The sequence below is a fragment of the Apiospora aurea genome (genome assembly GCF_038362705.1).
Source record: "Apiospora aurea strain CBS 24483 chromosome Unknown utg000009l_segment0_segment0, whole genome shotgun sequence".
Lineage (NCBI taxonomy): Eukaryota > Fungi > Ascomycota > Sordariomycetes > Amphisphaeriales > Apiosporaceae > Apiospora > Apiospora aurea.
The window spans coordinates 683,319-693,888 of record NW_027117396.1 but is presented as its reverse complement, the minus strand read 5'-3'; the positions used below and the strand labels follow the sequence as shown (position 1 = coordinate 693,888).

Genomic DNA, 10,570 nt, shown 5'->3' with positions numbered 1-10,570 from the left:
GCAATGCCCTTGCCATGCGGATCGGCCCCCTCTTGCCAGCCTGGCGCCTGCCCATCGTTACCGCAAGGTAAAGTCGGCGCCCATTATTGAGCAGGCATATACCCGTGGTATGACGAACAACGGGTTTATCGAGATTGAGGAGGACGACGATGAGTCGGAGGATGGTTTCAAGAGCCGCTATGACTATGGCCGAGTCTACCGCTTGTCTGAGAAGGGCATCAAGCTGGATTTCATCTCGGCGTAAGTGGACCCCCTTACTTGTCCAATATTCATTCAGAAATGCTAACAATGCTACAGAGTCGGTAAGAAGCGATCTCAGACGCGTCGTGCTAAGGCCAAGGCGCCAACCGCAGCTACCCATCGGCATAGCGTGGAGGAACAACAGGCAGCACTGAATCTTTCGCAGCTGGCCCGAGGCACCGACGGTATTGGACAATTAATCAATGCCATGGTGAGCGAAGCCAGCCCTGATGCTGTGGCATTGATGGCCCAAGGCGATGCGACTCGCATTGCCAATGCCAACCTAAACAGCTTCGATGTTAAAGCGCTCGAGGTGATGCTTGCTCAGGTCGAGGCTTTAAAGAAAAACCTTGCCCAAACCCTCGAGTCCTCTCGAGGCGACAGCACCAGTTCGGATCCCAAGGTGCCCAAAGTTGCCCAGAGCAATGGCACGGAGGATTCGATGCAGTTGGACTAGGCGTGGCCTCGTCTCCCACTCACAATTATCCTTTTTCTCAAGGACAAGAAGTGTACAATAGCGTTCATCCTTTGAAGCGTTCAGCTTTCGGGTGAAGATAGGCACTCGTTGTCGAGTCGAAAGACCTAAGGAATAACGGATCTGGACGAAACATCATCCGTAGAAAGAGATGGTGTCCAAACCGCTTACGCAGTTTCTCCTTGATTGTATGATATCGGCAGTGAAAAAGAAAGGTGCGGCGCACACATAGGGAGAGCAAGCGAGCGAAAACGGATGGATTTTGCTTGGTTGATTCAGTTCAGAGCGTTCAGAGCATACCGAGGCCATATTCCGCCCTCGTTCCCAGTTTCCTATTCTGCCTAGAAATGGCTCATTCTCACGATATGCACCCCGACTCTCGACCCCTGCATTTGCGAAATCTGCTTCTGCGATCTACTTGCGAATGGGTTTCTGGAGCGCGTTGCTCTTTTGGGGGGAGAATGTCTTCCCATGCGTTTTCATCATCAACAACATATGGTATAATTTCCCCGTCGATCGTCGTCATCTCCACCCCCGCGATGGAGCTGGATAAGAGCGCATGAGCCATGTGTTACGAAGGTTAGCGTGTTGAGCCTGGACGAAACGAAAGTGAGCGAGCGTACAAAAGGAGATCGCAACTTGAGTGCGGCAGTACTGATGATTCATTTCATTCGCGGACCTTTTTGTCGCCTCGGGAGAACGCTCGTCTTTCTCTTGCAGCCCTTGTGGGCAGTGCGGCCACAGACTCACCCACCTACACATACAACGTCTGTGTGGATGACACACATGAGCATCAGACAAACGGGAGACAGTCATTGCGGAATTTCCCATCCGTCGTCGTCTCTCTGTTTCGTTGTCGTGGTGTGCGGTGGGTCAGGCTACTCACAAGAAGGAGAGGAACAGAATGGTGGACGAAAGGCCATCATCTGAGAGATACTCCCTTGCGAGCACATTAAGCGAGGTGCTGCGGGTGACGATATGTTCACACAATTAGGTAGATACGAAGCGAGAATAAATAGCATTCTTCTGAGCCTCTTGAAAACCCAACAACCATTGCCTGTGTAGTTATAGTACATATGCCGACCAGCGTAGAGACATGATATTTGAATAGAGACCAGCAACCGCTGTCTCGAAGTTGGTTACTAAAACCGTAGTGTTGCAATGCTTGTAGACAGTCCATACGGTAGAGAACACGAAGGGGTAGGAAACCTAACACAGTAGCAAGAAAAAAAAGGATTTTTGGTTTCTGGTCATAAAATTGATTCTCCCTAACTCAATTGCGCTCTAAATATACACATACAACTACTACTGTTTTGAAGTGTGTGCTCTGGGAGTTTGCCCACTCTCCAGAGGACCTGGTTTTTTTTCCCAGCGTCTCATGCCAATATTGCAGACAGGAGCAGCTGCATCCGCAGCCGTTCACTGCCTGCCTTGTCTCCCCTTGATTTGTGTCTTTTCGCTCCTTCGCCTCTACCAGAAACAGCCTTTCCTCTTTGCTAGCTTCGTTTTGAAAGTCTTCTTTGTTCCCATTTTCAGGAGAAACACTCTCGAGCATGTCCGAAAATGGGAAACCTCTAGATACAATAACGTTGAAATGTCATAAAACTTGGGCCCTCCCAGTGAAGCTCTACAAAAGCAACACGAAGTACCAGGCGCAGCAGAGGCTAGAATCCAGAAGAAACCAAGCAAGAAGAAAAGTTGTGCTTAGGTGGTCGCCTGCCCTCCACAGCATGATAGAAGAATCGTAATCGTGCATCAAACCATGATCCGTGAACCGATCAATCAAAAAGCCCCTTTTGCAAGCGACCATGCCACACCATCAACGCCGTATCCCCGTAGACGTTAAGCGAATCATATCACCTCTTGGATACCCAAGAAAACATACGCAGGATGGGACTCATCTCTGCAAGTTGGCGTCAGCATCCTTGGTTCAGGGCTGCGGAGATCTGCGCGCACGGGGTTGACCTACGCGTCCACGTCTCGTGTTGACTGGTTGTTCTTGCATGTAGGGCATGCCGCCGTAGCCGTAGCCACCCATGCCACCCATGGGTATGTTAAACCCAGGCGGTGCGAACCCGGCAGGGGCACCAGGGGGTTGGATCGGGCTCCCGTTGGGCATGGGTTGGTTGCGGTATTGATCAACCGCAGGCCCGGGTGTGTTATACCCCCCGAAGCCAGCCTGCATGGCAGGTGGGAAGAAGTTGTTCATAGGCTGCGAGCCACGTTGGAGCATGTTCTGTTGGTATTGCAGCTGCTGCAGGTTGGGTACCATCGACGGGTTGTTTGCGTTGTACATCGGTCCCTGCTGCCCATATTGCGGGAAGGGAGGCATTGGCGGCTCAACACTCTCACTCCTAGGGACAGCGAAGCCCATGTCGTAGTTACCAGCAGCGCTTGCCGGGTTCAAGGGGTTCAGGTACTGGCCCCCGTATTGGGCATTCTGTTGCGCAGCGGCAGCATTGGCTTGAGCGTGGGCTGCTGCTTGGGCCTGAGCCTGAGCCTGTGCTTGGGCCTGGGCCTGTCGTGACGCAGGTCGCTGACGCTCGCTCGAGGCATTATTGGCAGAGTGGTCCCGAGAGGAACTGCCACCGCCGTTGCGTGTCGACAGACCAACCTCGTCCATCAGGCGCTTATAGCCTTGGTTTGGCTGGGCCTTGATGCGTACTAGGACATTTTTGACGTTCTCCACAACCTGGCTCCTGATGCTCTCATCGAAGAAGGGGGTGGTCAAGACCTTGAATATCAGGGTTGCACCACAGGCGTGGTCGCTCAGGATGGCTTCGAGAACTTGGTCCTTGGGAGTGAAGAAAAGAGCCTTCAAGATGGTGTCACGCGCATCTGCTTCTGCCTTTTGGTTGATAACCTTGAGGACTGTGAGGTACGCAACCTTGTGCGTGCACAAATGGATCAAGTACGGGACAAGCTGCGGCGCAAGGACACTGCGTCGTTGAGGGAACGTGCAGGTATCGAGGAACCAGGTGAGAAGCAAAGCCCCGTTGGCATTGGTGGCGAGCTGTACACTGTGCAATGCGATAGCAGCCGCCAACATGCGCTGCTGGTCTTTGCTAGCGTGATGGCTCTCGAGACAGGCCCGCATAGCACGAGCACCGTAACGGCCCTGAGCAACTTCCCACATTCTGCTCAGCATTGTCTCGAAGATGAAATCGTTAAAAGGCGTGCCAAATTTCAGACACCCTTGCAGGACGTAGTTGCCGTACTGATCCAAAAACAGCGGGATGGTGTATGCTCGGATATTCTCGACAATCAACTTCATCTGGTGGGGTGTCTTGCAGACATCGATGATCTTCTGCGCAGCCCAGGTACCGTTCTTGTGCACGCCAATCTCGGCCATGTGAGGGGCGATCGAGGCCAGCATCGAGTCCCGAACCTCGTCCGAGCAGTGCTCAAACAGCTTCTGTACCACCGTGTTGCCAAGGTAGTCAGAGGCAAGCTCTGCGATTTCGGGCAACATGTCAAGGGCAATCGTCTCGATCTCTTGCTGCGAAAGACTTTGGTTGTCGATACGCTTGCGGATGTCCCTAAGCTTCGGGGCATCGTGAACCCGAGTGTGCGTTGGCTCTCGAACCGGGGGAATCTCGTCGACGAAGGTTGTAAACTGGATAGCAGAGTTCAGGGTATGCGAGATCCGGAAGGCATCCTCCTCGGTGGCTCCGAAGGATTTGACAATCTGCAGGATATCACCCGTCATCTCGTGCAGCGGAGGAATAGTGGGTGTCGTATTGGCGGGGGTTGCCGCCGAAGTGCCATCGGCCGCGGTGGCTGTGGCACCAGAAGCACCTGCCTCAGTGCCAGCGGCAAATGGATCCGGGCTCGGCGACGGGAAAACACCATCATGGCCAGGAGTGTTTGAAGCCGAGGGTGGCTTAGCGAAGTTGATACGGATAGGGCCAGCGCCAGGGAATATCTCTTTGCCATTCATGCTCGCTTTCGCGTTCATTGCGCTGTCCACCCGCTCAAAATTCACGAAACCGCAGTTCTTGTGGGTCAAAACACGGGCTGACAGGATGGGGCCGTACTGCTTGAACATCTCCGTCAAAGTGGACGTGGTAGTCGAGGTAGGGATGCTGCCCAGCCACAAAGCACTTGTGGGACCTTCGAGGCCAGCTTCTTCGGCCGCAAGTAGACCATTGTTGCGGCTGTTGGTTCTGCCCAGATTCATAGCCGCAACGGCTTGCGGGAGGTCATCAAACTCCTTCTCGTCGGGTAACCTGATCTCCGCCGACGTCATGGAGTTATCGAGTCGCGAGGGTGTCGGGAAGAAGTTGCGCATTCCTCCCCTGGAGCCAGCGCCAGCCAAGTCCAGAACACCAGCGGTGCGCGCTCGGGGGCGGGTGATTGTCTGCCTGGCAAATGCCTGTAGCCCCTGGACGGCGAGGTTGTGACTGTGGATGGCAGCGTTCGTGGCAGCGAGCTGGTCCTGGAGCAGGGCGGCATATTGACTTTCGGCACCAATCGCATCATCATAGTCATCCTCATCTTCATCTGCGTACTTGTCTTTGTTGTTCACCGAGTAAGAACGGAACCTACTGGGTTGCTTGGTGAAATCGGGAAGAGGGGGGAGGTAGGTAGGAGCAGCCAGTTGAGCCCGGGCCGGCTGGGGCGTCTCTGCTAGACCAAGATAGTCAAGGGTTCGCATATGAACATCGTTGTCTCCAGTTCCCTCTTTCGAAAACGCCGACTGCGCGGGGGAGCTCGGGCCATTAGAGCCAACACTCGCGATACTAGCAAGAGTGTTGCCTCGCTCGCGGCCTGTAGGGTTCCAACTGCTGAATATGGAAGGGCCGAATGGAGAGCTAGTCCCGGGAAGGGCCGGTGCGTACGGGCTGCGTTGGGGCATAGAGCCGGCGCGCAGCCTTGACAAAAGGTTTGAAGACCGGGAGGGATCAGCTGCCGGAGGCTCTGACAAACCTGGCGAGGGTGTTTTGTTGAAGGGGCTCTGGGAAGGCGTTGGGCGCGTAGACTGCGAGTTCAAAGTGGGAATGCTCAGCAGACCGTTCCCGATAGGTGCGCCTGGGAATCGGGAAGGCACAGTGCCGGCACGAGCCCGTCTACCCGTTGACGGCAGACTGTCTGGGGTAGGCAGCTGGGCAAAATCGGGAAAGCCGTCGGTGGGTGACTCGGGAATGTTTTCACGGAGGGGAGTCGAGTTTCCGCTGGTAGGTGGACCACCCCAGGGGTTGAGAGGCAAGCCCTCCTGCGCCTGGATCTCTCTTGCTCTCTTGGAGTACAGCCTGGACGAGCCAGAACCTTGCTGGTCGTGAAGTGGGGAGCCTGCCCCCGATCGCGTAGCACCTGCCATTTTGCTGGAGGGGTTCATAGATCCAGACATGCCGAAAGGGGATCGGACAGCCGGGGTGGTGTCAATAGGAGATTGTGAAGAGGTGTTGGTGGTCGTAGGAGATGTCGAACGGCCTTGACTGGTGGCGTTCAGAGGTGGGAAGCCAAGAGTCATATGTTCAGATCTAGCACTTGACATTATCGATTATTCATCCGACCCTTCGTTACAGACAAAAGCGGCCCGGTAATAGGTTGGCTGCTCTCTGCGTATGGGCAGTATTGGTTGAATATTAACCCAGTGTCGTAATACTAGTGACAGTCTGGGTCGAAGAGAAGGTCGTATCGACTGGTTGGGCCAATTGTCAAACTGGCTGACGACGACGGAATTCTGGTATATCTTGGAAAGGGCGCCGTGTAGACACGTCTGGCAGTACCGGCGGCGATTGGTGCGACTCGAGCGGACGCTTATTATGTCGTCACCCGTGATCTTCCTTTTTGGCAAGATATGTCCAAAGGAGTGAAGCTGTCGAAGGTAGCAAACCCCGGAATTCGAAGAGGAACAACTGAGTGTTCTGGTCTGGGTTGTATTACAATTGACGACTGATCAGGACGCTATCTAGAGGTCAACTGATCTAACCGTGGCCGTTTGGGCGATGCTGTCTTCGAAAAGGAGGAAGCAGCCGAAGGGGGCGATGGGGAAAAACCGAAGTACCGGTCGTCGAATGATGCAAAGAGCGTCGATGCCAGAGATTGGGCAGTGTATCGAATGCGTCGTGGTGCGGTGAGGGCAGAAGTGGTCGGATAGACGGAATTGCGATGGTAGAATCGAGGTCGATTTCTCGTTCGGGTCAAGTCCGGTATTGTGTTCTTGTCCGTATGTAATTCTGATCTTTTCCCCTCCTGGTCTCCTCTCACGATTTTCAATTCGAGTCTCGAGTTCGTTTTTTTTTTTCTCTGCAAGCAGGAAACTTGGTGCCAGTGCTCCGCCCCAAATTCGGTCGATCAACAGTCGTTCTGAAACTCAACCCAACTTAGACTCCCTAGACCTGATCCGAGCCTGTGCAAGCAAGCAGGCAAGCGGGACCGCAGGCAAAACTATTGGAAGCTGAAGAAAAGGATGGTAAAAGTGTTAAGAAAGAAAGGAAGTAAGAGTAGTAGTAGTAGTTGTTGTCGTCCAGACAGGTAGGTTAGGCGGAGCTAAGAAAGACCCAGGAACCGATCGATCAAATATACAGGCCACATTAGTTGATCTCTAGTCGTTTCGTGTGATGAAATCCCCAAAGGTATGTATCAGAAGGCACAAGAATAGAGCCCGGTGGGTGAAGGAGATTAAGAAGAGGGCAGGGGAAGGGGGAAAGGGGGGGGTGGTGTCGTTTTGTGGGATTGGGGACAAGTGGTGAAATCGAGCAGGAATCAAGTGAAAGGCTGGCAAGGAGCAGGAAGAAAAAAAATAGAGGGTTGATTAGATGGCTGGTTTAGGCTTGCTTTGCTTTGCGGGTGCAGCGCTGTGTGCTGTAAGGTGCCAGGAGGTAGGTCAAGTTGTGGATAGATTCGACCAAAATCCACATCACACACACACAAGCACACACAAGCACACCGGACCAGACAAGGACGGACCAGCGAGACCTGTCCTGTCCTGTCCAGTCCGGTCCTGGCCTGACCGGACCTGCACAACCTCGAACCTGCTTGCAGCAAGCAGCAGCAGCAAGCAACGCAACAACCGCGGGTGGCCAGCACTTGACTGGGCCGACCCGACAAATCAAGCGACGGCCCAGTAGCTTGAGTGGAGGGATGTATACGTACATCCCCTCTACATTTACTTCCGAGTACCACCTTACCCGGCTTTCCACCAAGAAAACAAGCAAGCAAGGCGAGAGATGATGGACTTTCTCACTCGCTCTCTCCCATTCCCCTTCGCGCTAGCGCTAGGCAGCTGGCTAGTCTGGATCAATTGCCTAGGCCGGCTTGATCTTGAAGAATAAAACGTTAAATGTCCTTTTCGCCCTTTTCCTCCCTGCCGGTACATCCCAGGATGTATCTAAATTCGGGGGTCAGCCCAGTCGATTCCGTGACTGGGTGAGGGGCCTGAGAACATGATGCGAGCAAGGAACAAGAGAGGGGACCTGAGAGAGAGAGAGAGAGCGAGCGAGAAGGGGAAAAAAAAGATAGGCTAGGGTGGGGTCCATAAGTCAGTGGCTATTAGACCACTTTGGGGCCCGGTTAGCCCAGTTTGGAGGGTTAGAAGTAACGGGCACTGGCGTTTGAGCCTGGTCCGATTCGGCTATGTATGAAACCTGACGGGATCAAGCAACGCGGCTTTAGGGGGCTCGCCAAACACCTCGACCTTCTCTGCACACATACGTAAGTAGTAGGGCAGATAAAGCTAAAGTAAAGGACCTAGAAGACCTAGGTAAGCGGCTCGCTATCACTTGCGGGCCCCCCGATCCTTTGTCATGGAGCTTCGAATGCTGCATATGTTGCGATCCAACTGATGTTTTTAGTCCTCCACTCCTCTTTCCCCTCTTCCGTCCTGGCGGTCAGGCACATCACATCCCACCAAGGGAGAAGATAAAAAAAAGTGTGGAGGTCGTGTGCAAAGCAAAATCTCTGATTCGAGGCGGATGGGTGAGAGTTAGCTACAGTAAGTATAGTAAGTAGGCAAGTCGGAGTTGCCCTGCGCCATAGGGAATCCCGGAGTGTAGGGTCGTAGGTACATACTTTAGTCAGGTTGGCATAGCATAGTGCATTGAATGGGGGTACTTAATGTGACTGAACCTTAGCTCAACTGCCTAAAGTAGATGCTCAAGACAGCGAAAGAGGTACGAGTTCCAGGGCGTCCAGGACGTTCAGGCGACCAGGGCGAGCCTACCGCTAACCTTACCATATTACCTTACATTAGGCAGTTGCAAGCCCTGCACGCTACATGCGCACCTTCGTCTTAGCTACAGGACGACATGGGATGGCACATGCAACTTGGAAATGAAGAAGAAAAAAATTGCCTGGCCTGCCCGGTCCCTACGGCAGCATGCAGGTACCGCCAGTTCCTTCGCATTGGTCTCTATAGTCCGAATCTGTCACGAGAGATCTGTGTCGATGTTCATTTATAGAATCACGATGCTCCGCTTGCCAGGCATAAGAACCCACTTCGTGAGGTCATTGCTCCCAATATCTTGTTTATCTGTGATCAACCCGCGAGGCTCCTCCCGCAAAAAAGATTGACAACTTGGCTTTTGCCCATCCAACCCATCTTAGAGTTTGGGCATAAGGGGCCAGCAGATGTCAGTTGCCTCGGCTCAAACTGTCAACGTTCGCTAGATGCAGACGACTTGTCGCCATGGTTTAGGCCCATAACCATAAACAGTTCATCTGCCACGGAAAGGTTGTTTGTTGTCCCCCAGTGTCTGCCACCGACACTACGCAGTGTAGGGAGAAGGGAGTAGGGAGTAGGGAGTAGGGAGTAGGTGTGAGAGAGAAGGTGTAGATAGTTGCCCGCCACCTAATCTGGCAGCGCGACGTCAAGCTGTCAGGGCGAGGCGAAGATAGAGTTGCTGGGTGCCGAAGCTTGATCATGGACGTAACCCCATATTGAAGCGATGGCATCCTCAAAAGAAGCATCCAAGCTTGCCAGCCAAAGCCCGAGACTTTGGTACATCGTTCCGCGGTGGTAGGTTGCATGCAATCACTCTGCAGAGAATGCTACACAGCCTACGACCAAACAATCTACAAGTCAAGTACCTATATACCATCGACAGCGGAGCAAACTTGACAAAAGCCGCTCGATACCGTTTCTTTCCTTGCCTACGCACACGCCATTCTCCATATCTCGGATCTCATTCCGTGGTTAAGCACAGAGCTGGCACGATGTGTAATCTTCAAGCCACGGATCACTGCAGCTGTGTGAGACATGGTCACCTCCCACCCTCCCCAGGGCCATGACATTGAAGCGCAGAAGGCGTGCTGTTCCATGACCGGGAGAGTCTGCTCTCATCAGTTCCTGACTCAGGATCCTGACAGGAAACGGCCTCAGGCGAACTACTGCTACCATGAGCCCTGGTGCAAGGCAAGTTGAGACTGTCTGTGGAGTGGGTGCACATTGTGATGCGATGCGGCCGACCTGTGTGCAGCCATTCTTCGTAGGGCCTGCTGACTACCTACAGAGCGGGCGCCGTCTACCTGTCCAAGCAACGGCACCCCTCGGAGTAAGACTCAGGGGTAGAAGGGGAGGGTGGTGACGGTGTTTTAGCTTCTTCTGATGATTTGCAATTGCTGCGGGTTCGAAGTGGGAACCATCCTTCTCGAAGACTGCCGAGAATCGACTAGCCAATCCGGTTGGGGAGGGGCCAGGGCGGTTTGTTATTTTTGCTCTCCGTGCTATGATGATGATCCATAGCCCGTCCTCGATCCATTTTGATATCCCCGCAACAGACTTGTATCAGGGGAGTCCGAACGCGTCCAACAGAGAAAATGACATGAAAATCCCCGGCGACAACGCCAGATATGTTGTTGAAGCATGGGTTCCCCTCCTCCCCTCCTCCCTCCATCCCAGAAGCCCTGTGT

The 10,570-nt window shown here is 53.5% G+C and overlaps 2 protein-coding genes across 2 annotated transcripts; one reads left to right on the top strand and one right to left on the bottom strand.

The window, feature by feature from the left end:
- Positions 1 to 109: 109 nt before the first annotated feature.
- PG986_013324 (uncharacterized protein) lies at positions 110 to 697 on the top strand (the record flags this gene model as incomplete). Its single annotated transcript, XM_066849546.1, has 2 exons — positions 110 to 240; positions 298 to 697. The coding sequence occupies 2 exons, from the start codon at positions 110 to 112 to the stop codon at positions 695 to 697; spliced, it is 531 nt and encodes a 176-aa protein (XP_066693689.1).
- Positions 698 to 2,645: 1,948 nt separating this feature from the next.
- Positions 2,646 to 6,212, bottom strand: PG986_013323 (Pumilio domain-containing protein; the record flags this gene model as incomplete). The annotated part of the gene is made up of 1 exon (XM_066849545.1): positions 2,646 to 6,212. The coding sequence occupies one exon, from the start codon at positions 6,210 to 6,212 to the stop codon at positions 2,646 to 2,648; it is 3,567 nt and encodes a 1,188-aa protein (XP_066693688.1).
- Positions 6,213 to 10,570: the final 4,358 nt, after the last annotated feature.